The following is a 26,760-nucleotide window of genomic DNA, read 5'->3' as shown; positions in this document are numbered from 1 at the left end:
GAAGGACTAGCTGTCTACTACAGAGGGATCATCGGGGAGGTGGTCCTTAAGATGTGTCTTGTAGGCAGGGTAGGATTTCCACAGCTGGGCATGAGGGTCAGGGAAATTCTGGGAGGGAACAGCTGGAGTGAAAGCACAGAGGAGGAAAGGCATGGGGTGTTATTTGGAAAGTGGTGTGTGGTCCAATGTCTGGGTGATGAGGTATGTTTAAGTGCTGATCTCTAGGATCTAGGTTTTATTCTGGGGCACTAGGGTGCCACTGAGGATGTTTGAGCAGGGCATAGGAGTGCCATGAAGAGAGCTGTGCTTTAGAGAGCTCAGGCTGTAGGAAGCAGGTGAAGGATGAATTGAGAGGGAATTGAGAGGGAGGTGCTCGGTGAACACTCATATCTAGTCCTCAAGGAGCTTGCAGCTTTGTTGAGGAAACCAGCCCTTCCTCCAGGAACCAAGGAATGACTCCTCCAGGAGGGGCCGGGATCAAAATCCTACAAAGGACTCAAGGTGGAAATACCATGGGAGCTCAGTGGAAGAGAGCACCTTGTGGACCCAGGAGGGCTCTCCTGGGGAGGAGGCTGAACTGAGGCTCAAGGAACAGGTTGGATTTGGAGAGACAGGAAACAGGGGGACAGGGATAGACATTTGGGGCCGGTCCTCCAGCCATCTAACTGCAGACAGACCTGCCACCCTGCATTTGTCCCTCTCCTTCCAGCTATAAACATTCCTGCCCTCGCAGTTGTGAGATCAGTGATGCTGACACAAGTGTGGTAATGGAAAGCAGAAGGCTTCGGGGCAGTGCAGGGACCACTGGACTGAGTGCAGAGGTGGGATTCCCAGCCTCACCACTTCTGTCTGTGAGACCTAAGTCAAGTGATTCTACCCCTATGGGCCTCAGTTCGTTCCTGTCAGAGGGAATCATTACTAGAGGCTCCCGAAGAATGCAGCTGTGGACACAAGAGGGGGAACTCATTGATGTGGAAATGGAGAAGGGTGATGGAGGTGCTGAGGTGGGCAGATCCGTGACCCCAGATGGCCATGGCTGTGGCCTGGGAACTTCTGGGGGTGTAGCTGTGGGTGGTGATCTGAGGAGTACAAGTGGGAGGACAGGTGCCAGGCTGTCCTGTGCCCACAGTGTGTGCTGGAGGGCACTTTGGGCAGGACTGTGCCCAGCTCTGCTCCTGTGCCAACAACGGGACCTGCAGCCCCATCGATGGCTCCTGTCAGTGCTTCCCTGGATGGATTGGCAAGGACTGCTCACAGGGTAAGCTGCTGCCCTCTGGGAATGCTCCCCCCGGAATGCCCCCGACCATGGTCAGGCCCAGAAACACCCACTCCCTGCCCAGAACCTCTCTGCCCCTGGTGCTTCTACCTCCCAGGGCTGAAATCTCCTGCAGATAGGAATGTCCACCTGAGTCCCATATAGTCTCTATAGCTAACGTGATGAATTACTAGGATTGATCACTAGCATTATTAACTGTTAGTATTAAAGATATGGGTGTTATTCGTAGTATCATTAATACTATGAACGCTGAGTATTGATACTCCTAGCATCTGATCAAGGAGTAGCCCCTAAGTTTGGATGGGGAGGAAGAGGGAGTAGGGAAGTGAGGGGAGGCCCGGGCAGTTGCCTCACAAGGGTGTCCTCTGGGTGGCTCATGTGACTGATGTCCTGGGCATCATAGGCCTGGGCAGAGCATTATAGGGGCTGTTCCTATAAGGTGAACCCAATCTGATACAGAGGTAACAGGGACCCCCAATCTAAAGGCAGAGACTCAGCCTCTGCCCTGTGGAGTCCTTGGCTGATGGGTGAGACCCAGCCAGTACCCCTAGAACGGTCCCAGTTAAGATGCCCTGGCCCAGGACTTCCCTGGTGGTCCAGTGGTTAAGATGCTGCACTTCCACTGCAGGGGGCAAGGGTTTGATCCCTGGTCAGGGAACTAGGATCCTGCATGCCAGGCAGTGGCCAAAACAAACAAAAAAACTGGCCTGAAGGCATTTCCATTCTGATGGAGGAGATATCCCTGCTATCCTCCGGGAGCTCATTAGCTCCCTGAGAAGAAATAAGTCCCTTCCCTGGGAAAGTTCCCCCCCCCCCCCACCATCCTCATGGGGAAGTTAGTACACACAGTATTCACACCGTAAACCGCAGTGTTTACAGTTTACCACACGCTCCAAATCACAGTCATTCCCCTAAGAGGGAAGGTTCAGAAGCCCTCAGAACTGGGAGGGTGGGCAGAGAATCCGGGCTTAATGGGAATCCTGGGTGACTGGGTCAAGAGGTGAGTGGAGGAATTCTGGGAACAGTGGTTAAGCCCCGTGAAAGCCAGGAAATGCCACCCGGGGGCATCCTGGCTGACATGCACTCCCCCTTCCTCTCCCTCCCTCTCCGTCTGCCCCTCTCTGCCTGGCCCTCACCCTCGGCATCCCACCCACGCCCAGCTTGCCCACCTGGGTTCTGGGGCCCCGCCTGCTTCCACACATGCAGCTGCCACAACGGGGCGAGCTGTAGCGCCGAGGATGGGGCCTGCCACTGCACCCCTGGTTGGACCGGACTCTTCTGCACACAGCGTAAGCCCCGCCTCCCAGCCTCCCAGCCATTTGGAATCCCATGCTGCGGCCTGCTGGCTGCCGTGGGCATCGTCTGGACATGCAGTGGAGGGAGGGAGGAGGCAGGCCCCAGGGCTCGGAGCTATCCACCCCCACCACCCACCCCTGGGGTTAAAGAGTCTGGCCGGACTCAGGGGGTTGAGGCGCCCAAAGTCCTGGAAGGCCAGAGCTATCGGGTACCCCAGCAATCACCAAGACCAGACCCTCCTTGGACAGGGGGCCCAGCGTGGGGAGGAGCAGCCTGTGGTTGCACAGCAAAGAGACATCAGCCTAGCCTCTGGTTCCAAGGTACCCTCGTCCAAAGGACTCCCTGCCTCTTCAGCGTGAGGGTTCCGAGCGTGGAGCGTGCAGGGTGTCGCTAGTCCTCACCCCATGCTCAGAGAAAGAAGGGGCAGGAGGCAGGTTTGGTCCCAACTGCACCTCAGCAGTTGCCCCCGCCCTGTTTCTCTTCAGGCTGCCCAGCAGCGTTTTATGGGAAGGACTGCGGGTATGTGTGCCAGTGTCAGAATGGTGCCAGCTGTGACCACATCAGCGGCAAGTGTACCTGCCGCACGGGCTTCACCGGGCGACACTGTGAGCAGAGTAAGCTGTCCTGACCCCTGACCCTGGTGTCAATGCCAGGCCTCAGCCTCCTGCAGGGGAAGCCTCCCCCTTTGAGGTCCACCCATCAGGGCCCTGCACTGCCTGCTCCCTTGACTTTTGGAGCAACTCCCAAGGAGAAAACCTGAAGGTTGGGCCTACGTTGGCTTAAGAGTTTCTTCCTTCAGTGGGGGTGGGGATGGGGCATGTGGAGGCAGAGCAGAGCCTTTGCTGGGGGAGGAGCTTAGCGAGAGTAGAGGGAGGCAGATCTTGTTTGATTGATCTTTGAAGCCCCTGTGGCACCCGGCTCAGGGCCTGACACACGGAAGATGCTGTGTAAATATGGACCAGGTGAGGAGGAGGTAGGGGTGGGTGTCCCTCCACTCAGGGTTATAGGTGTTCTGTCTAGCCCCAAGTAGCAAACCAAAGCACATCAGGAGCTACAGAGAAAGAGGCTTCGCTCTGTGAGGCAGAACTAATCCTCACAGCTGCCCACATAAGGGATGGGAGGGGTGGAGAGTGGGCGTACCTCACGGTCAACTCCGATTCTCTTCATGCTACACAGGATGTGCCCCAGGAACCTTTGGCTATGGGTGTCAGCAGCTATGTGAGTGCATGAACAATGCCACCTGTGACCATGTCACAGGCACCTGCTATTGCAGCTCTGGATTCAGAGGGATCAGGTGTGACCAAGGTAATACACAGATGGCAGAGTCCCCGGGGAAGGGGGCTATAGAAGGGGCCCCATGGGGCAGGCTCTAGGGAGTAGCCAATGGGACTGACTGAATTTTATAAAGACACTCTGTGACTTCCTTTTATTCACATTGGGAGGAGAGTGGGAGTGGAAAGGGGGTGGGGTGTCTGAGGAGGGGGAGGCTCCAGGCACTGGAAAGGCAGATGGAGAAGGCGGCCTCTCAGGCGCCACTTCCCTCTGCTCATCCTTGGCAAGTTTTGTGAGCCAAGGAAGGATGACGGCAAGCCAGTGCTGTGGAAGGGTCAGCAGACCGAGTCGGAAGATCTGCCATTACCTGCTAGGTGTCCTTGGGCCGGTCATTTCCTTTTGCTGGGTCTGTTACTCCACATGTGGAAAGACACAAGGTTCTGCTGAGAGCCAAGGAGCCCAAAGGGGCTCAACCTTGGCTCCAGGTCTATAGTCAGACAAGACCCCATAGTGCTGTTGTGAAGACCAAGTTAAGATAATGTGAGTAAAGGACTCAGCACAGTGCCTGGCACATCAAGTGAGCACTCGATAAATGGTTTTTGCTGTTGGCTGTAGGAGATAGGGATGAGAATGGGCACCCAAGCGTCCACAGTACAGAAAAGGGGCCAAAAGACATTTCCACTGCATTCTGATGGGGGATGAGGGACAGCCCACACATATATCAGCAAGAGGGGTTTTAGGAGCAGCAATCCTGGGCACACTGGTACAGCACTCACAGCTTTCGTTGTCAGTCTCTCATTAGTGCTCACAGTGGGATTGCTGTCCCCATGTTACAAATGAGCAAACTGAGGATTCTGAGTCACACAGTTGGTAGACAGGGAGGGGGCTGAGTCCAGTTTTTCCTGACTCCTGAGAAACCCACTCTACCACTTACTGGTTGTGTGATCTTGGGCAAATTACCTAACCTTTTGGTGACTCGGTTTCTTCATCTGTGAAAGGGAAATAATTAGTTTTTATTTCTTATAGGACTTATAAACAGCTTTTTATAGGGCTGCTGGGAAGATCAAATGAGTTAATATCTGTAACTCATTTTCAGAACAGAGTAAAACACTCAGTAAACATCCATTATTTTGGTTTCCACCTATGATCACATTTGCTCCCTGTCATGACCCTGGGAGGCTACCCTTTGTAGACAGTTGAAGACAGACACGTGAGGTTGAAGGGACTGAAGAATAGGGCCAAGACCAGCACCCGGGTCTCCTAACCTTAGGAGTCTAGGCCCCAGGCTGAGGAGATCTGAAGAGCAAGCAGGCCTGCCCCAGGCTCAGCCCCTCCCTCTGTCCGCAGCTGCCCTCATGATGGAGGAGCTAAATCCCTACACCAAGATCAGCCCAGCACTGGGTGCAGAGCGGCACTCGGTGGGTGCTGTCACAGGCATCGTCCTCCTGTTGTTCCTCATTGTGGTGCTGCTGGGCCTGTTCGCCTGGCACCGGCGGCGGCAGAAAGAGAAGGGCCGAGACCTGGCTCCCCGCGTCTCCTACACACCTGCCATGAGGATGACCAGCACTGACTACTCCCTCTCAGGTAAGGGCTATGCCCCCAGCAGCTCCCTCCTGCGCCCCGCCCCCACATACACACACACAGGACCCAAGAGGAGCCACACAGTATTCTTGGGGACACCGGGGTTTACCGCTGAAGGTGGGTGGTCGTGCCTGCAGAGTTGTCTTCTGGGGCTGGATGCTCAGGCTCCCCTGCAGAGATAATGGAGGCGAAGAGCTGGAGCTCACTTGGGAAAGGTAGATGGGGCTCCCAGGGGGTGTCATTTCCAGGATGCCCACTCTGAACAGCTACAGTTAGGAGCCTTCTTCCATTTCCCCAGAGCTTCCCCTCCTCCTCACCGGGCTTTAGTCACAAGAGCACCCACACTAAGCAGTAAATTTCCTAAATGCTCCAGGGGAACCTCTCCCCAGCCTGTGCCACCTCAGGAGACCAGCTGTGGGGCCCAATGTCCAAGCCCTGTCCCATTTTTGTTTCCTTGGTGAAGGCCTCAGAGCACCCCTCCCTCCCAGTTCCCAGAGTTAGGAGGGCCCTATTTATACAGTGGAAGGGGACGGGGCCTGACGTGGGGAAGTCTGAAAGTCTGGGCAATGTCCCTCGAATCAGGCCTGCTGGAACCCAGTCTGTTCACAAATGGGGTAACAACTCCAGCAGGCATTTATCTGGGAGTCTGGACTGCTGCCTTAGAAATAAGAACAGCTTTTTGCTTCATATTTCATTAAACAGAAGAGGTCAAGATGCTCTAAAATTGCCCACAGCCCGGAGCCACAGGAGGGTAGGCCTGTCAGGGTATGCACAAGGATGACAGCTCTCTCCAGCTGGCTCCATAGCTCATGGCTGACCTGCAGCCTCCTGGACCTTGGACTTACTTAGAAAACCAAGATCATGTCGGCCTGCTGACATGTCATTCCTGCTAATTCCATTGCCTACTATTTGCCCAGCTCCGTGCGAGGCGCTGCAGGAGAGCCAGGAGCGGCCCAGGTGCAGACCCTACCTTGAGGAAGTTCCTGGCCTACATGCTGCCCTGGGTTTCAGCCAAAGTAGATATCCCCTGATGAAATCCCAAAGCTCATAGGGAGGATTTGGGGATTTTCTTCTATGACTATAGTAAGCAAGGTTGGCTAGGTTTTCCCATGCCATTCCACTGGAATCTGCAGGAGGACAAGGCTAAGGTCAGGAGAAGTGGGGTTCTCTTTACAGCCTCACTACTGGGATCTGACCCTGGGGGAGGCAGGGGAGGGTCAGCATAGCCGTACATAGTGACTCAGGGATATCTGAGACTGTCAAATTAACGCTTCTCACGCTGGTGCCACCCTCCACACTGGCAAGCCTAACCTGCAACCTGCAAGCTGCAAGGAGGGCCACTGCAAGGAAAGGGGCAAATCAGGCTCTACACATTTCTAGGGGAGTAGTAGATGCCAGGAAGCTTGGGGGCTGGGAGACTTGACTGTCTCTCTTTGCAGAGCACTTTCGAGGCAGCCCAGCCCAAGCATTAGTTTAGGGGTGTCTCATGCCAGGGCCAGGGATGTGATGGCATGTGGCACCTTGTTCTCTTCCCAGATTTGTCTCAAAGTAGCAGCCATGCCCAGTGCTTTTCCAATTCCAGCTACCACGCACTGGCGTGCGGGGGGCCTAACACCAACCAGGCCAGCACTCTGGACAGGAACAGCCCCACCAAGGTACCGGGCCCCTAACTCCCCAGCCCCCATCCGCTGTCTACGCACTGAGCCCTCACCACTGCCTGGGAAGAAACTGCACCACCACCACCCCGCCCAGGGTCTGTGTGGAACCAACTGCCAATACAATACACATTGCCCTGTGATCCCATGTAAACACTCTGCGAAGCACATAAGAGGAAGCCACCAGGTTATATGGAGCCAACAAGTGCCATGTAACCAGGACACGTCACATGTAACCAACTCACAGCATCACTCGATATAACATACACCCCCATACCCTGTGTGGAACCGGTGGGTACCAAGTCATGTGATCATCAAGTAATCATGTGTAGCCTTGTCGCACATAACCATGTAACCACTTTTGCCTCATGTTAACACATATAATCAAAACACTACAGAATTAATCACTACAGTATGTTACCAGCACCATGTGTGCAGCCAGCACATTATAGAGTAACTACTACTACTTAGGTACCACCTTACATACTGCATGTTATCAGTACACACCCACAACCATGTGTTGCTATCAGAACCATCACAAGGGACATGGAACCCAAACATCAGATCAGTCACAGCCAAGTGTTCCCATTAACAGTGAGTCCTGCAGGCCTTCAAGGTCAGGTTTGTACCACCCTGGACAGGGCCTTTCCTCACAGCTCCCAGCATAACACTGGCTGATGGCAAGACGTCCTCGTACAATCACAGGCCCTTGGGCAAGGATGTCTCAGCACACATGTGTAGTGAGCACCCCCTGGTGTGCCAGGATCCATAGTGGGCAGATGAGAGGTTCAGAAATGAGGGACAGCCCCAAGGACCACAAGGTCAACGGGCTCATGCTGCATACCTGCGTGCACACACACACGCTATGGCAGGACCATGGGGGGCTAACCCCATCCTGGGCCAGGAACATGGCCAGGAGCAGTTTTCATCCTCCAGCTCTGTGCCTTATAGAGCTCTAGGGATCCTTTCTCCCCATCTGCCCCACAGAAAATGTCCACCAGTCCACGGACCATGGCTGCTGCCACAGCCCTGGTAGCAATGCACCCTGAGCCCCCTAGCAACAATGACACAGACCCCATATAGCCCCAGGAGCCACCCCTGTCAAGCCAGCACCCAAAGGCCCTCTTCAGGGGCTCTCAGCCTCAGTTTTCCAATAGAATGGCAGTGCTGCAAGCAGGGGTACCTCGAGGTCTGTATGCAAAGCCTGTGGCCGTCAGCCCCACACCCAGCTTCACAGCTTTAGGCTGATCTGAGGAGCCAAGGGAAGGGAATCCAGGAGCTTCCCAGCAGGAGGTCCTTGATTAACTAGAGCCACATTATCAAGGCTACAGCAGGTTAGAGGCAAAGGACGCCAGGGGTGAGAGACAAAGTCCCTTGTGGCCATGTCATTCTTGGTCTCATGCTGACAGGGAAGCACCAGCCACCCTCTGTCACTCAGTAAGGGGGTGGAGTTACTACAGAGTAGCCCACTTGGTGACCCTCTGGCTCATTTCACCCCAGGGGCCCAAAGTAGTTCTGTGTGGTCAGGGACCCCTCAGCCTGGCAAATTTTTAGCAAGGGCAGGCAGCTGTGATGACATGGAAAGGACATGGGTCTGGGAGCTGAGACCTGAGTTGTAGACCCAGCTCTGTCACTGCCTGTGTGTGTGACCATGAGCGGGGCCCACAAGCAGGACTAAGGTCCCTAGCTGTGAAATGAGAACAACCATCCTTGCCTCATATGAAGGGCAGCTGTGAGATCGCAGGAAGAGAAAGGGTTGCGCCATAAGGCCAACCTACCCTGAAGCTTTCTTGGTCACATGAAAGGAAGATTCTCACACTCAGCCCAGGTCAGGTGGCAGAGGTGACAGTGATGTTGCAGGCAGCCTCGGCACCCGGCTCTGTGCTGGAGATGGCCTCGTGTTGCAGCTGAGACGCTGCCAACACCCCTTTCTCCTGCAGCTCAGCCCCATCCAGCTGACCTGCTTTCCCTGTCAGGGCCAGCTTGGCTCAGGCCAGTTCTTGGCTCTCAAGAGGCCCTGCCCTTTGCTCCCCTGTGTCCCAGGGGCCCAAGAGCCTTACAGCTTCAGCCAGACTGCTTAGATGGGGGTATATGTTCTGTTCCCACTGGCCTCAGCCACACCACGGTGGCCTATCATAGAACACCTAACTCTCCCTTTCCCTCAACGACCTAGCACCTAGGTGGGTCAGGGTCATCACAGGGGTGGGTGCATGAGGGTGGGCAAAAGCAAAGGCTGGGCAGGGGCATCTCAAGGGCACTAGATAGTAACTCGCTCTCCTACTTTCCAAACAAACAGCTCAGTAACAAGTCCCTTGACAGAGACATGGCAGGCTGGACCCCCTACAGCTATGTGAACGTGTTAGGTCAGTAGTGGTTTGAGTCTGGTCCCTTGCCATCACATCCCACCCTCTTCTCCTTCTCCCATATTGACAGGGGCCCATCCCAGCTCCCTGGGAGAGTTAGTAGATAAATCTTAAGCATGGTTTCCCCCAGGGTGAAGGGGTGTGGGGAGGAAACCCAAGCCCCTATTTCAGCTCTTATAAGCAAATGAAGTCCAAGAGCCCTTTCATTCCTATGTTAGGGGATAGGGAGAGAGTGGCTATGACCCAGGGACCACAAGGGAGAAAGCTAGGGCCCAGATGTGGGGATTCAGGTTGGAAGCAAAAGATGCACTCACCATCTGGGAAAGGGACCCCTGCCTGAGCCAGGCCCCACCAAGGTGCCCCTTTCAAGGGCTCATTCCCTCTGCCCCACTGCCCTGGCAGACACCAATTCCTATGGGGGTGCGGGAGAGGGGTGGGGAGTGAGGGGTAGCAAGGCCAGTGGCCTCAGCTCTAGCAAATCCCTCTGGCCCTGCTGGCTCTAGCGCCTTTGGATGCTACACATGGAAGCCCTAATTCCTTCCAACCTGCCCCACCCTGACCCTCATCCCCCAACCCCTGCCATACCAGGGCCCTGGGAATAATGGCTCCTCCCTGTCATCCTCTCACTAGACTCCCATTTCCAGATCAGTGCCCTGGAGGCCAGGTACCCGCCCGAGGACTTCTACATTGAACTTAGACACCTCAGCCGCCCCGCTGAGCTACACTCACCAGGTTAGACTCCCAGCCCTACCCTCTATCCCCTGGACCCCTGAGGTTGTCATACCAGACCAGACCCAGCGCCTACCCTAACCCCCACTCCTATCCTTTAACTTACCCCCATGGTCCCAGAACTCTCCCTGCTGAGCCCCTTCCCTCCGACATAATTAATCTACAAGCCCGATTCCCTATCTGAAGAAGGAAGCCTGTCTGGATCCCCCCAGTCACCCCCTCTCCTCCTATCATGGTCAGTGGATATGGACAAACTGCAAGTAGTATTAGGTGAAGGGAACACAACATAACCGCACTCCCTGCAGACCACAGAATACAACCCAAAACCACTGAGAAGTGACTTGGGGATGGTGACATCTTTGGGATTCTTTGGGCCCGTGGATGTGAATGACGGAGAGTTGGTTCTGTGGCCAAAAAGCCCAATGTCCCTCAGAGAGAGACCCCAGACTGGCTCTCCCAGATCATAGGGTAGGGTGGTCCAGTAGGGATCTAGAGAGGTTGAGGCAGGATGTGTCAACCAACATCCTCTGTGCTCATATATTAGGCTCAAACCTGGTAGCTTGGGAAAGATGCAAAAAAGAGACTTGGAAAATCAGTCCTGCTATGGGAGGATGTGAGGTAGGAGTTACAGAAGTAGGTGCAATGAATAAACAGAGAATTTGGCCTCCCTACAAAGTGGTCCTGCCCTAGATGGCACACTGGACAACCTGGGCCTGAATTCAGGCTCTAGCTGGTTTCTAGAGCTCAAGTGAAATGCAGCTCTACCAACCCCTGCAGGTCTCTGAGGCCAGTAGCAGTAAGAAGAGCAAAGGTTCTAAATCCATCTACCTGTTAAGTAGGCACGGGCTTCACATACCCTGGGCTTATACCCAGGAGGCTGTGCTCCTGGCTGTGAGCCCCCTAAGCAGTGCTCAGGACATTCAATAACCCCACCAAATACAATCCCCCGACACACACACTACCACCACCCTGCACCTCTTTCCATTTGGGAGCATCCTCTGGGCTCAGCCCAGATTTCTCCCTTCAACCACTGTAGCCAGAGCCACCACACGCTGTCATTTTCGCTTACACTGAGGCAGGCTGGTGGCCAATGGGAGAGAATACTTGAGAACATCTGAGCTCTACGCAGAACTCAACTTCTCACTTGTCGGTGTGATCTCAGACAAGTCACTGCCCTTCTTTGAGCCTGTTTCCTGTTCTCTAAAAAGGGAAAAAGTTAACAGCCTAGCCTCCCTCCCTCAGGGAGGGCAAAAGAAGCCCTGGTCTAGAATAAAGTGCTGAACTGACACCAGTGATACAGACTGTTACAGTCATGCTTCTGAAGGGCACAGGTACCTACAGGCCCTTTGGAGAATAGCAAACTTGAGAAAAACTTGGATCTGATTCTGCTCTATCACTGAGCAATGTGTGGAAGGAAGGGAGATAGGAGTAGGCTCCTGCAATTTCAACTAGGGACCTCTATATGGAAGAGGTATGGGGATGTATCTAAAGAGCCATGGGTTGGTCTTCAGTGTCAACAACTGGGGAGAGTCAAGTGCAGTCAAACTGTATTTTAGTAAGCACTTGCTGCATGCCTTGCCTGATATGGCATTCTCAGTTAAAAGCTGAAAATAATGGCTTCGTGAGCCCAAGTCATCACTGTCCCAAATTTAAAGTATCACATAATTTCTTTTCTGGGATCACCAGTAGCAAAGAACCAGAGCTTGGTCGCTGAAGCTTTGTGTCCTTCCTGCCTCTGGCTGGGGCTCAGAACCATGCATTGTGGGAGCCTAGGATAAACTGTGACAGCCAAAAGGGAAAAAAGAAATCCTTGGGACTGAAAAACACTGGTAGTATTGTTCAAATACAACTCTCAATTATGTGCAAATAGTCCACCCAAAAAAAGTGGGGCAGGGGGAGGGGGACTAAGCCAGCTGACTATGTAAGGGAATGACTATACATCCTGTAGAGATGACCAATGAAGAACCTCAGCTACCTATTCACCTCCCTCTGGCTCCCCTCAGTCGAGCTTTGGATCCAGAAGGGGAGAGGGAAGACCAGAGCTACAAGGTGAGAAACAGTCTTCACCCCCTCTCCGAAGTCCAACAGAACTGGCACTGGGAATGTCATACACCCTTCCCCCAAGCTAAGAACTGGTTCTGATTCATTCCTTATCCTATACTTTTGGAGACTGAAACTTCACCTACAGTGACTGTAGGTGGCATCAGAACTGCCTTTGATCACCTCCTGGAAGACATTCCCCTCAGAGTGAAGGTTAAAGAGCAGTAGTGCTAAATATGCCAGGGGGTGCTGTAGCTCATCATTTATGCTTTAGGAGCTTTTAAAGAATTCCTGTATGGTCAAGATGATTTAGAGTAGATTAAACCCAGAATAATTTTCTAGCACTAAAGAACTATTTATTTTCTGGGTAGGGGAGAAAGAAAACAAACAAACAAAAGAACTCATGCAGTCTAGGTAAACCTCATTCACCCCTATAATTTTCTTTCCTTTTACTGTTTTTATGCAGGTGCTTGTGGAATGGATAGACGTCAGAACACATACATTATGGACAAAGGCTTCAAAGGTACAGTATCTAATCCTGACGTCCCATTAGAAAGGGCTTAGCAAGAAAAAGAGTGCAGATCTGAAATGGCCAGTTCTACCAGGTACAAACTGCGCATCTCTTCCCCCACCCCCCCAAAAAATGTTAAAGACCACAGGACCTGGGGCTGCTGGGTAGCTCTGCCCAGGAGGAGTAATCATAATAATAATGATTTCATCTTTTGATTTCAGTTGCACCTGCTTAGGAAACGCTTATGGGTTTTTTATAGATGCCAACTAAATGTCTTCGGAAATGTAGAACGTCATTATCCAACCAATTAGTACAAGTTAAATTGATTATAAAATCTGAAATAAAGTCAATCTACCTGCCCCAGAGGCCTCCTGTCATTGCGCTGGTAAGGAATGCCACCCTGCACCTTCTGGCTTTCTGGGGCACAAGGAATGAAAATAATACCTAGTGTTAATATTGTACGGCACTCCACCCTCACGAGATCTCTGCCCCAGAGAAAAGAGAAGCCAGGACTAATCCCTAACACATAGGAACTGCAAGTTGGATCATCCTTCTAGGAAGTATACAGGTGAAGCCAAATATGAAAGGTCAGGTCCTGCCCCAGGCTTAGGGCCTAGGTTTAAATAACAGAAATGTGTGAAACAGGTGGCTTTGAAATTGTCACTTATTAACTATGACCAACCACCGTAAGGCACAGTTTTCTCAAATTGCAAGGTTGGGATAAGTATGCCTGTCCTATGATCTAACAAGGTTATCCTGAGTATCTAATAAAAAACACAGATCACAAGTGTTTCTGCATATTGTAACGGGTTATACTAATGTAGTAGAGTTGTCCTTGTGTCTCTGAGGACTATTTAAGAGTCTCAGCCAAACTGAAAGAGATATGACTTACAGCAACGATCCCAGTGGATATCCTAAACCTAGCTGTGTACCAGAATCACCTGGAAAGCTTGTTAAAAATACATATGTTCACCCCCCAACTCCCCAAGATTCTGATGCCATAGATCTAGAGTGGGACCTTTTGTGACAAATGCCTCAGGGCATCCTTATGTAGCGTATCACCTAACACTTACAAACCCCTAAGTCTAGACTGACTCAGATTTCCCAGATTACCCTTCTGCTCTTTCAGACTTAGCCTTAGGTACACCTGAGACACCACTTTCCTAACCAAGGAGAGCTAGTCGTCTTCAACCTTTGGTGGGGTGGTTATTAGAAGTGGGGTGAGAAAAAAAAAGTGGGGTGAGCTAGGGGTGGATGGTGGTGAGAATTGTGTTCTGAACAACAGAGCAGGAAGGACAAGTCTCCACCAGCACGTGTTAGGATGTGCACAGCCCAAGAGAAGGATGTGCACAGCCCAAGAGAACGATCTGAGGACAGAAGGTCACCACCCATAGGTCACTATGCCCTTGGGATCATCATTCTGGCAATTTTTTGTTAGTTTTGACTTAAACCACCCAAATGAAAGGAAGCGCCATTACAGTAGATGAAGCTAAACAATAGAAAACAAAACTATACTGTCTTATCACTGTGACCTGGGACCTCAGTTTCTTTCTCAAGGAGGAATGGGGACTGGACAGAAACATCTCTAAGGACCTTTACAGCTCTGAGAATATGCATGACTCAAGCATGAATGAATTCAGACAGGCCCAGACACCTCAATAAATGAGCACACAACTTCCCTATGCACTTCATTGTCCTACGCATTGTGATTATAGTAGTTACTCGCAGCCATAAATGTAAAACAAAGTTAAGGACTCAGCCATGGCGTCATTCATTCCTGTTTTGTGGGATCATATACCTGAGTGTCTGAGTGCAGGGGAGACTTGGAAGCTAGCAGCCAGGTTTCATTTCACCACTCTGGCTATAATTATCCTTTAAACTGGAGAGAAAAGATGGCTATGTAGGCAAATGTACCAACAGGTGTTTGTTAGGGACCAACACACCAGAACAAGAGGAAAATGGAACATCACAGTTAAGAGCTTTACAGAAATACTTATCAAAGACATGGAAATAAACCCCACTAACTGGCTGAACTCCCCAGATAAACATATAATAAACTAGTTTGTACCAGGAATGGAATTATTTCCTAAAACTACTGGCCCAAACCAAATTATAACCACTAAGAGTTAAGATAAAGAGTCTTAGGGCTTCCCTGGTGGCGCAGTGATTGAGAGTCCGCCTGCCGATACAGGGGACACGGGTTCGTGCCCCGGTCTGGGAAGATCCCACATGCCGCGGAGGGGCTGGGCCCGTGAGCCATGGCCGCTGAGCCTGCACGTCCGGAGCCTGTGCTCCGCAATGGGCAGTTAGAGGCCCGTGTACCGCAAAAAAAAACCAAAAAACAAAACAAAACAAAAGAGTCTTAGTGTTCTCTGAACTCAGTGGGAAAGAGCCCTGGCCTGGGAGTTAAAAGATATGGGTTCTAAGGGGAATTCCCTGGTGGTCCAGTGGTTAGGACTTGGCGCGTTTACTGCTGGGGCCCGGGTTCAATCCCTGGTCGGAGAACTAAGATCCTGCAAGCTGCATGGTGCAGCCAAACAAAAATTTAAAAAAAACAAAAAAAACAAACGGGCTTCCCTGGTGGCGCAGTGGCTGAGAGTCCGCCTGCCGATGCAGGGGACACGGGTTCGTGCCCCGGTCTGGGAGGATCCCACATGCCGTGGAGCGGCTGGGCCCGTGAGCCATGGCCACTAAGCCTGCGCGTCCGGAGCCTGTGCTCCGCAACGGGAGAGGCCACAACAGTGAGAGGCCCGCGTACCGCCAAAAAAAAAAAAAAAAAAATTGGGTTCTAGTCCTGGTTCTTGCTGTGTGGCACTGATTAGATCACAGTGTTGTTTTCTGAGTCTTGGTTTCTTCCCCTATTAGAAGGACAGGGTTGGGGATCCCCTGGTGGCGCAGTAATTAAGAATCCGCCTGCCAACGCCAGGGGCATGGGTTCGATCCCTGGTCTGGGAAGATCCCACATGCCTCAGAGCAACTAAGCCTGTGTGCCACAACTACTGAGCCTGCGCTCTAGAGCCTGTGCTCCGCAACAAGAGAAGCCATCGCAATGAGAAGCCCGCGCACCGCAACAAAGAGTAGCCTCCACTCACCACAACTAGAGAAAAGCCCGCGCGCAGCAAAGACCCCACACAGCCATAAATAAATAAATTTATAAAAAAAAAAAAGACAGGGTTGTGCAAGCACTATCTCTAAAGCCCTTTCCAGCTGTAAGCATCTAATCCAGTCAATGCTCCCTTTCCCCTGTTACTTACTAAACACCTCCACTCACTGTCATCTGGAGGTTGCGCGAGATCACTCATACCGCTGTGCTAACCCCATTTTACCTCTAAACACCTTTCCATCTCTCCTTCCCCTGCTCCCCTCTCAGCAAAATTATTCTGCAACAAACTGCCTCATGTCAACACTTATCTGTCAGGCATTTCAAAGTGCTATAGAAGAATCCTCCCCACTACTCTCCATCACCTTAATGATCCTGAAATCCTGGATCCCACTGTTGCTGCCCCTTTCCCCACCTGTATGCTCCTTGCTAATCCAACCTCCAAGTCTCTCCTTGCAATAACCTTGGCTTCCCAGGTAGTCAGGAGCCCACCAACATCCTGAAAACTTTTTTCAGCCAGTGTGGGAGAAAAGGCATTGTGGCCTTCTAATAGTAGTAGTAGGCTGAGAAGACAAGAGATGGACGTTCAGTGCCTAGGTTTTCCCCAACAGTGAAATATTGGCCTTAAGTAGATGATAGTGTGAACCTGAAGGCTGGGATAAGTTCAAATCCTACTCACAAGATGGCCTTGGAAAATCATTTCCCCTCTCTCGATTTGTTACTTCCTTTATAAAATGAAGATGTTTCAATTAGTTCATTTCAGAGGCCCCTTCTGCCTCTGATAGTTATGTGGCTGTATGTGATTTGCGGAAGGTAGGAACTATATGAGAACAAATGCCAGGACATTATAGGGCTAAACCTTCAGCCTTGATGCTAATTACAGGCCTTAAAGGAGCGACTCCCCAGAGCTTGGAGAGCCTTGGTTGATGTCTCCCCTTTCTTTGCAACATGCCCAAAGTGCAAAGACTGGTATAGAGGTGGGGCTATAAAAAGATGAGGAAGTGTCCTAGAGCAGCTGGTTATTCTTCCCCTTACCATGCCCTCCCTCAGAGCAGGCAGGTGGATGACTCAGCTGGAGAAAAGAGTAGGTTCCTGAAGTATAGTTTTCCAGCTGGCCCTGCCCTTCCCCTCCCTCCTCAGAAACAGAATCCAGTTTATTCCATAATTCAACACCCTCCTACCACCACCTCCAAACACACACACGCACACACACACTCTTCTCCATCCCCTTTGGCTTTACCTCTGGCCCCTTTATGGATGATACATCTTCTCCCTGAGACTCACCCCATTCCCACAAACCCCAATTTCTCTTTTATCTATTTAGATGCATCCCCTGCTACAGAGCAAACAATTTATTTCCCCAAACTTGAAAGCAGCCGACTTTTCTGGTGGAAATAAGAGGGCCACTACTGGTTGGCTGAGGCTCTGTTAGGCATTGAGCTAGAGCTTCAAGCCTCTCCCACTGCCCTAATAATCAGTCATGGGACGTCCACAAAAAGAGCTTGGCCTTTCTCAGCTGAACTTGGCCCCACAGATAAAAGGCTTTCCTTGTTCAGGGTAAGGTGAAGCTGTTGCAGATAGTCTGCATTTAGGATATAGGACAGGCGTACAGGGTAACAAAATATGAGGGGAAAACACCTTGATTGGGTATCAGAGCAGGGAGGGGTTGTCCTAACTTAACTACTTACTAACATTAGGCAAACTTTATGAGCTTTAGTTTCCTCATTTCTAAAGTAGTAATACTAGTCCTTCCTGCCTGGCCCCCTGCACAGATGTAACAAGTGTCAGTGATCTAACTGGAGTCAGTGAAGACCAGCTACATGTGCTATAAAGCGAGCTAACACTAGTCCTCAAATTTTAGAAAATATGCAACTGAGTCAGCTGCCAATCAAAGTAAAACTGATGTGCCTGCATGGGGAGGAGGGGAGAGGTGTTGGGGATAGCCCTTCTTTAAGCAGTACTAGTAGTCCTCAGCTTCCACAGGAGCAGCTGAGTCATACTGCCTTACTACTTGGCTGGTAAATTCAGAGAACCCAAAATGGGACCAAGGGGCCAGCTGAGGTTCCTAGACTTAACCCCACTCCCTTGTACTAAGAAACAAAGTATTCACTAGAGGCAATTCCATGTGACTTGGGCAGGTCATGGCCTAGCGCCCAGAGCCACCTTTCCCCTATGAGAGCCTCACCAGTAGCTGGGCCAATCCAGCCTCCCTTTAGTCTCTGCTGGGACTGCTCGCTGTCTAGCAAGAATGTTTTCTCCTCCTCTCTAGGGTTCTAGGGTAGAGAGAGGCCACAATCCAAGACAGGACCCAAGACCCACATCTCTCTCTGCCTGGGGGCTAAGCTGTGATACAAAGTGCTCTGAGCCTGGTTCTGGAGCTTGCTCTAATACTGATGAGCAGGGTAACCCTGGGGAAGTCACTATACAAATCTCAGTTTCCTCATAAGCAATAAAGGGGGAGGGGAAATAATAATTACTGCTCTGCCTACACTTTTAGGAACTAATGGGTGAATGTAGTTTTGTACAAGATTGAGGAAATGTTACCTGCTAAAACAAACATAAATAACCCTATACTAACAAAAAAGTAAATCCCCTCCCAACCAGTTACCTGCTGTGGGAGAAAAGACTCCTGTGGTGGCACACATCTCAACTACTTCAGTCACGTGGAGCGCTCTGCTCTCACCGGACCAAGGTACATCCAGTAACCCCTTGAATTACACTACCATTTTCACTTTTTTACATTTTCATTAATTTCACAAGTTGGAGGCAGAAAGCATAGAAAAATAGCAGCCCCAAATGTAAATTGTGGTGGTTCTAGTGAAAGATCATCTGAGAATTTTACCATCTGCTAGCACTTATAGAAATTTAGAGCTGAGAAATAGAGAAATTTCACCATCTGCTACCACTTATAGAAATGTAGACTTCTTAGATCACTCTTGACTACGAAGCCCCTGCAACTCAGTGCTTATTTCTAGATTCCCCTGGCTGGCAGAGCCTCACAGAAGGATGAGGGCCAGAGTTGCCAAATTAGAGAGTCTCCTGCTTTTTCTAGGCAAGTTCTGCCTCATTTGAAACAATCCACAGGAGGCAGTAATCTTCCCCCAAAAGGGAAAATGGCATAGAGGTTGAAAGAAGGGCTCCCGTTTCACTGTGACTCCCAGTCACAAAGAGAACCTTCTTCCTCCAGTGAGCTACAGTTACCTTGCTTCATATTTGGAAACCAGTTTGCATCTTTTGTACCCTAATACACCCTGAAGTCTTGGGGATGATGCACCTGAGAGACTACAGGAGAAGCAGCATGAGTTCTCCTAGTATCAGAGAAAGATACTGCTAAAATAGATTTCAGTTAGCATTCCTGAGAACTGGAGTAACTGACCCCAGAAGATATACTGCAGGCTTACTAGAAAACAGGAACTTTCCAAAGCCTAGCTTGAGACCCAGGTGCTTTTTAAACCTCTATTACACTTCAGTCTGCCCCACCTCTGATCACGAGCTTCTCGAGAGCAGGGATACTACCTGTTTACTGCCTAAAGGTTGCCAAATTGCTGGCACTTGTGCCAAATCACACACCTACTTCTTCTGAACCTAAGCTTAGTCATCAAAAAGAATTCAGAAAAATGATATCACAGAAAATACACAGGCCAAGGAGTCCCAAGGCATGGATTCAAGTACTGGCACTGCCATTCACGAGCCATATGACCTTAGACAAGTCACTTCATCTCCCTGGGCCATCATCTCATAAAATACAGTCAACTATCCTTGCAAGATTTTGTAAAAATTAAACAACAGATGTGAAAGCATATTATGAATATCTTGAATTAATCCCTTTCTGGTGCTATACCTGACTACTAAAGCAAAAATGTTCTTATCCCTCCAAAAACATAATTCCTTAGAACTCTGCTTACCTAGAAAAGCACTCCTCAACATATTTAGTAAGTGAATCTTGGATTATCAAAGGTGTTTACAACTTCTCAATCCTGAAAGCACATAAACTGTACTCTGCTTTTGGTATTTAAATTAAGTCATATGTCCTTGCTTGTCCTAAGAAATCTCTCTTGCCTTGCAGATTACATGAAAGAATCCGTATGCAGTTCTAGCACTTGTTCCTTGAATAGCAGTGAAAACCCTTATGCCACAATTAAGGACCTACCCATCCTCACCTGCACGCTTCCAGAAAGCAGCTATGTAGAAATGAAGTCGCCTGTGCACACGGGGTCTCCATACACAGATGTGCCATCCTTGTCGACATCTAATAAAAATATATATGAAGTTGGTAGGTGTCTCAAATAAGTAACTTAGTGAAATCAGGGCATTAGTACAGCATCTGAAGTGAAAACAGCCCTCTCCAGTCCCCGTCTTGAAAATACACCCTTCTTTTGTTGCTTTTTAAGGAATCCAAGGTGAACTGTCTTTCCCAGGACTGCCCTCCTCTCTCATACAAGAAATCAAATTCTTGTGCCAACTCTGCTTTTAAAAAACACTAAGGCTACGTGTGAAGCAGATATATTGGGGGTGGGGAGTCAATACACACAAACACATACACTTCAACTGATTGTTGACACAAATTCCTGTTTAAAAAAGAAAACAATCAGAACAGACATTTGCAAGTTTCAAAATCACCTTATTCTACTTTTTCCCAGTTTAACCCATGTCCCTGGGCTCACTGATAAAACCCCTGACCCCTACTCTAAGTCCCTCTGTTTTGACCAGAGCTTGGGATTCTGATAGCACACTCACTTAGCTTTTCAATCTCTTGAACAAGCCTCAGTCCTAACCTTCATACATTTATCATAAACCCCTGGCTTCTCCCCCGACCAAGTTAAATAGAATTCTCTTCCCCCCAACAAGGCAACCAAAGCTAATCTGTTCTCTGAACTCATTTTTCACTATATTCCTTAGAGCCCACAGTCAGTGTGGTCCAAGAAAGCCGTGGTTGTAACTCCAGCTATATCCAGAATCCATACGACCTACCTAGGAACAGCCATATTCCTGGTCATTATAACCTCCTCCCAGTAAGACAGAGTCCTGCCAATGGGCCGTCCCAGGACAAGCAGTCTTGAGGGTTAAGCCTCTCTCTTGCAGTGCGCTCTGCTGAATGTTCTCTGACTCTCTGAAAGAAGACAATCCCTTGACTTGAAATAATGGTACAGACTGATTCCAGCTGCGTGTCTGTTATAACGTTCACCTGGAACTAAAGAAGAGCTTCCAAGTGGGACTGGGGTAACTGTTCAAAAGGTCCGTTCTCAAAAGCAAATTCTACTGCCCACCCACCCCCAACCCCAAATGCTACGGATTATATAATCTTTTAAAACATTTAAGATAAAGCTACTCATCAACATCAGCTAAATATATACATATTAATATTTATATATTAAATTATCTGAAACATGATGCTTAGAAAGCATGTAGAATAGGTTTTACCAACTTTCCTAGGAGTAAAGGGGACTGGGGAGGAGAGGGGATTACTTTAAAGCACCTGAAATGTATATGTGCTTTTGGTTCCTGTTACCATCACTTATCTGTTTTATTACCTAAGATAATTAGTACATGGACACAAACTATGCTAATATCAATCCTAAAGTACCTGTACATATATGTCAGGTCAATCAAATTATAACTGCCAAGATTACAGAGTTTAGTATACAGTCTAATGCTGACAACTTCAATTTTTTAAAATAAGACTTTAATGAATACAAATTAACTTTCCCTCTTCTGCCCCTGCTGGTAGTAGGAGGAAAAAAAAGTTTCCAAAGTGCAACAGCCTCTTTCAGTCAAACAATGATTTCTAGGCCAGCTTTACAAAATCTTGCCAATTCAAAGTTCAAGAACATTGCAAGCCAGTCCTGGCCTTGTCATATCTCCTGAGTCCATCCAACACCTCAGTTATTCCATGTGAAATGGAACTCTGAGATGATGCCTTTAAGCAAGCAGTCATAGACTGGTAAGAATTAAACATCCCTAAAAATGGTTATTCGGCCTCCCGAATTTATTTGGTTGGCATTCCTTAACTCAGAAGAGTCCATGCTGTCAAGCATATCTTCATAAATCTTGAGCTTGATGTAGTATGGAACCTAAAAGTGTAGAGGAAATTAGACAAAAGTGGATATAGGAAGTTTAAGTTGTTTTAAGTACATTATGCTTTTTGATGGAACTAAATGAAATGATCAAAGAATGGACTGTAATCAATTGCTATAACATGATGTAAAAACTTAACATATAAGTATATGAAGTACTTCTACCTTCTAAGCACCACCTACTGACATGGCCAAAAATGTATTACAATGAGCTAATGCTCCAGATCCCAGCATTCAGGTGTATCTATACTTCCACTCTAATGAATGTAAGTAAACTGGGGCTCGGATGGGTCAAAAAGGAGCCTCTCCCAAGCCCTAAAGAGGACCTCCTCACAAGAATTAAAGACCAAAAGGGCAAAGCAGGGAAACTAATGACCACCCTATACCAACTCCATTCTCTGATTAACAGTCCAGGCAGTAAAAAAATACTTCCAAAAAGGTATACAGAGGAGGAACTAAGTGACTGTAAATGACTGCAAAGCTGGAACAGCTGCTACAGGAAATGTGGGAGTTCTGAAGCCCTTGATACACATTGGAAGTCTGCCATGGAACCCATTAGTTTGGGCAATAACCAGCAAAAGCAAGAAAATAAATAAATGAGTAAATCCTCCCTCCCCCACTTCACTCAAGGCTTAAGCAAATTTTATCGTTAGGGGAAAATATAATACTTACATGAATGCTGCATGTATGCATGGGAGCAAGTGATCAGCAATAGCAAATTTACTTTCAAAAAAAGCCTTATTAAAATATAAATACTAGAAAATTACTTTGTAGACCCAAGTAAATATTTCTCATACATATGTAGGAAGAAATAGAGATAAGAGACTTACCTCAGTATTTCAGGGCAGCAAGTGCTCAAATATCTTTCTCAAGTAAGGATCAAGAAGCATGGTGAAGTCAGATCAGCAAGGAGAAACTTCGTCTCAATCCCAGGTTTTATCTTCTTCCCTTAGCCTGCATGTACAATAACTGCTGCCTGGCAAACTGCAAACAAGCACTCAAGTTTCGTTTCACCTCTTTTTTGCCAAGTATCTTCTGGCAAAATTCAGCAAGAGGTGGCATGGTGGAATTGCTAAAGCACTGGGTCGAGATTTGAGTGTTACTTGTCCTCTCTGGGTTCCTTTTTTCCCCATGTATTGAAAAAAAGGTAGAAGCAGAGAAAGGTAAGGGAGCTCTGACAACCCTTCAGCTCTAGCATTCTATGATTTTTAAAGAAATGTAATACAACTCAAATCAGGCAATACAGTGAAGAAGGGAAAGGCAGAGGGTGTGATTAATCTATTGTGGCAACAGCTGCCTTCACTTATCTAAAAGTTACTGGTAAAAGACATTCCAATCTAACAGAGCACCTACTAGGAACTTCTGTCTAGCACTGTCACAAATAGGTTCATGGTCAACCTAAACATGTGCACTGTGCATTTTATTGGCAACATGGAAAAATCTGTTCAATTATTTTACAGAAATTAAGTTTTTACTCAAAGTGATGTGCATACAATTCAAATGAATAAGAAAAACACAATTACTGTACAATAGCATAAGTGCAACTATGAAATGGCAATACTTTTTTAAACACCCCAGATTTGTAATATATTTGTTCACTGTGCAGAGGGATCGTACCTTGTACAAAATAAAATGAATTTCTCAAACTAATTTAACAAGAATGCCCACTGTTGTGTTCCAAACTGAAAATGTGTCTATAATCTACACCTTAGGTTTAAATGTAGAACTAACCTACATTTTGCGTGGTCACTCTAGGCAGCAAGAAAAGTGAAAATCATCCCAATAGATGTTTGAAAATAAAGTGAAAAGGTTCTATCAAATTTATAACAAGAGAGTCTCTTCCTTTAAAGTAATGAATGGGAGCAACACATTCTTATTCATGTACAATAATTATTGAAATATCTCACACACATCAGTATACTCAAATAGAGAATTTCTCTGCTTTCACAAAGATCTGGACTCAAAGACAACTATTACAACTTGTGCTCAGCTCCAGAGACACAAAGGTACTTCTATGGAAAGGAATAAAGGCAAGTGTAAGGGCCACCTCATTAGCATAAGTGCAATGAAGAGCTGTCCACCAGAAGTTATCACCCACTACAGTACTCTTGGGTGCATCTGTTTTAGGACCTTTTAAAACATATCCTTGTGACCTAACTGGTAAAGCAGCAGCAGAATTAATTTTGTAATAAAATACAAATGCTAAAAAATAGCTTACTGAATGCATTCAGTGGTATAAGTTTAAAATTTCTCCCTTATACTTTCAAAGTTTTGTATGTAATCCTCATACTTAAGTCAAACTAAAACCTTTCAACTTGTCAGTTCACAAGGTTTACATGATACTCAAAAGTTATTTCCACTTAATAAAATGTCTAACCAAGAACTTTTGCTATTTAGAGACTAAGACTCATTCATAAAAGATCTAACAGACAATCCTTAAAGGCCAGGAGGCTAGGGCTTTGACATCTGAGTGAAAGACAAAACATAATCAAGGGATATAAGGCTAATAAAGGTATTTACTGAGAATAATAGTGCTTTAAGATTATGACTTACGAGGCTCAGAATACCACCCAATAGCATAAATGACAACCAAAGGCGGCAGGTTGTGCACTCAATCACTGCAAGTTGTGCACTCAATACAGGAGATTCAAGAATGATACCATTAGCCATTCATCCAGCCAGAGGGAAGACAGAAGAGGCCCAATTAATCTGTATGTGGCAACAGAAGATGGAAAATCTTTCTCAGAAGGGATGGATGACGGATACATAAGGGATTCATTATACTATTATTTATACTGTGTATAATAATTATATATTATTTACATAATAATTTTATGTAACAATTTTTTAAATGTTTAAATGGTAAAATTCTCAGACTATAGCCCCCCAAGCTAAACTAGAATGAACCCTAGGATTAGCCCCTTCACTCTTTTAGATGGTCCTTCCTTATTGTTCTGACACAGGGTTGCAGGAAGGATAAATATTAGGAATATAAGTATGAACAAAGCACTTTCCCTACCCTTGTAGATCTTACAATGTAGCAATTATAGAAGGGCAGGGATAAATAGAGGACCCTGGTGATTAGTCTGATAGTGATTATACATTTTCTTCCCTGACCTGCAGAGCTAGAAAGACTCTGAGCAGTGGTCCAACAGAAACCCAGAGAAGGAGGAAGCTCTGGTCTGCAGCGCCGGTTGTCAGATTACCTCCTTATTCCAGTTTCTGCCTCCCAGGCCATTGTCTAGCCCAGCAGATGGCCCTCCAGAGCCTTAGGAGTGAGTGCTAAAAGCCATACGCTTATTCATTAGGATGCGGATAACAGGGTCTGAGATTTTGTGGTTTGGGGCCAAGGTTAAGTTCTACTGACTCAACCACAGGAAAGTAATCCTGTTGCCTATTAATTTTCACCATCACTGGTACTGATAACATAGTAGTTAACAGCCAATATACATGACATCTGTGTCAGGACCTATCAATTCTATGCTTAATAACGTTAAATAATTCAACTCAAATGTTTACTAATAATGACTATCCTAATAGACAATGCCATTTATATCATGTGTGTGCACACATAAACCTATACACTTGGATTTAATCATTGGTTCTATTGGTGGAATCAGTCCATGGACTGATCTACCTTACTAGATTCCACTTGAGATTAAAAAAAAAAAATTAAACACAAAATGTTTTTAAAGGTTCTCTCTCCCAAACATGAATATATTTCAAAGTATATATTAAAAGCCAGCAGAAGTTTCTTTTAACAGTAAAAGCCAAAAAACAGCAGTTCTCAGCTCACAGTTGACATAGCAGCCCCTCAAGTGCTCCTCCCCCCTTAGTACATATGGTACTTCGATGCATATTGTTGAAATTGACAGTCATTTTGCAAATGTTCTGAAAGCTTTCATCTTATTTAATGGTGTTAACATGGAAATAAAGACAGCATTTTAATCAAGTTATTATAAGACCAAAAACATCTTGCAAAGTATACACATGATTTTTACTTATCTATTAAATTTAAATTTTAGTTAGAATGCATAATAATTTGGCTCTAGTACCTGAAGAAAGTATTCATTCATAGGATTACTGAATTAAGGCTGGGATAAACCCCAGAAATGGTCTAATCCAGTCCCCTCATTAACTGGAAGTGAGGTTCAGAGATAAAATGACTAGAAGACCTGTGACTAGATTCCAAGTCTTTCTCACCCAGTCCAGTGCTCTATTATAGCTGCCACTTTCAATCTTTAAACTCAGAATTTAGCATACTTTCTAATATATGCCTAGTATCAACTTCCTTTCAAATATTCTTTCTCTATCCTCCAATTCAGCTTTTAGGAAAATAGATACCATTATCTCTCAGTCTAATCCTAATGGTCTCCCTTACATAAATTGTAATGATATTAGCATTCTGTATTACTTTATTGTTACCATCAGCCTCCCACAGTTTCTTTAAGAGATTAGAATGACAACTCCAGTTTATTCGGCGTATTGTATAGATGAGTGAAAAAGGTGACCTGTCAAATCCCAGGAAGGGATGCAGCACCAGGACTGCTCCAACCAGGAGAACAAAAAGCAGCTCTTTAGCACTTGTTTGACTGTTATGCTAACCCACTAAATGTTGTGGGGAAAGAAGGTCCTTTCATTGTCTTTGTTCATTTTTTTTCACACAGGGAATAGATATCCTTATGCACAGTCCTTATGCAAAATTCATATTTTGTTTTGAATTTTTTTCTCAGGCTTATGATGTTTGTGAGACATCAAATAACCAGCCTCCATTTTTCTCCTCTGTTTAAAAAAAAAAAATCTCCAGAAATTGAAACCTAACAGGTTGGAGTAAGTTCTTAATTATCCACCCAGCCTTTGAGT

The 26,760-nt window shown here is 47.4% G+C and overlaps 1 protein-coding gene and 1 long non-coding RNA gene across 26 annotated transcripts in view; one reads left to right on the top strand and one right to left on the bottom strand.

The window, feature by feature from the left end:
- Positions 1 to 26,760, top strand: part of MEGF11 (multiple EGF like domains 11) — a 430,600-nt gene that overhangs the window by 393,864 nt on the left and 9,976 nt on the right. For 4 of the 25 annotated variants that reach the window (XM_067751096.1, XM_067751090.1, XM_067751102.1 and 1 more), the window contains 11 exons: positions 1,130 to 1,258; positions 2,437 to 2,565; positions 3,058 to 3,186; positions 3,749 to 3,877; positions 5,192 to 5,428; positions 6,962 to 7,080; positions 9,377 to 9,443; positions 10,074 to 10,175; positions 12,679 to 12,735; positions 19,890 to 20,096; positions 20,723 to 21,155. In XM_067751096.1, the coding sequence (XP_067607197.1) occupies positions 1,130 to 1,258; positions 2,437 to 2,565; positions 3,058 to 3,186; positions 3,749 to 3,877; positions 5,192 to 5,428; positions 6,962 to 7,080; positions 9,377 to 9,443; positions 10,074 to 10,175; positions 12,679 to 12,735; positions 19,890 to 20,096; positions 20,723 to 20,883 (1,466 nt within the window). In that variant the 3' untranslated portion in view covers positions 20,884 to 21,155. The other 21 variants (XR_010946306.1, XR_010946314.1, XR_010946315.1 and 18 more) reach the window with 21 other exon arrangements.
- LOC137230991 (uncharacterized) lies at positions 5,250 to 20,749 on the bottom strand. Its single transcript, XR_010946333.1, has 3 exons — positions 19,984 to 20,749; positions 5,535 to 5,595; positions 5,250 to 5,389 (listed from the first exon to the last, which is right to left on the bottom strand). It is a non-coding gene; the product is annotated as an uncharacterized lncRNA (long non-coding RNA).

Source organism: Pseudorca crassidens, chromosome 1 (genome assembly GCF_039906515.1).
Source record: "Pseudorca crassidens isolate mPseCra1 chromosome 1, mPseCra1.hap1, whole genome shotgun sequence".
Lineage (NCBI taxonomy): Eukaryota > Metazoa > Chordata > Mammalia > Artiodactyla > Delphinidae > Pseudorca > Pseudorca crassidens.
The sequence above is the reverse complement of the archived record's forward strand: the minus strand, read 5'-3'. Positions and strand labels throughout refer to the sequence as shown.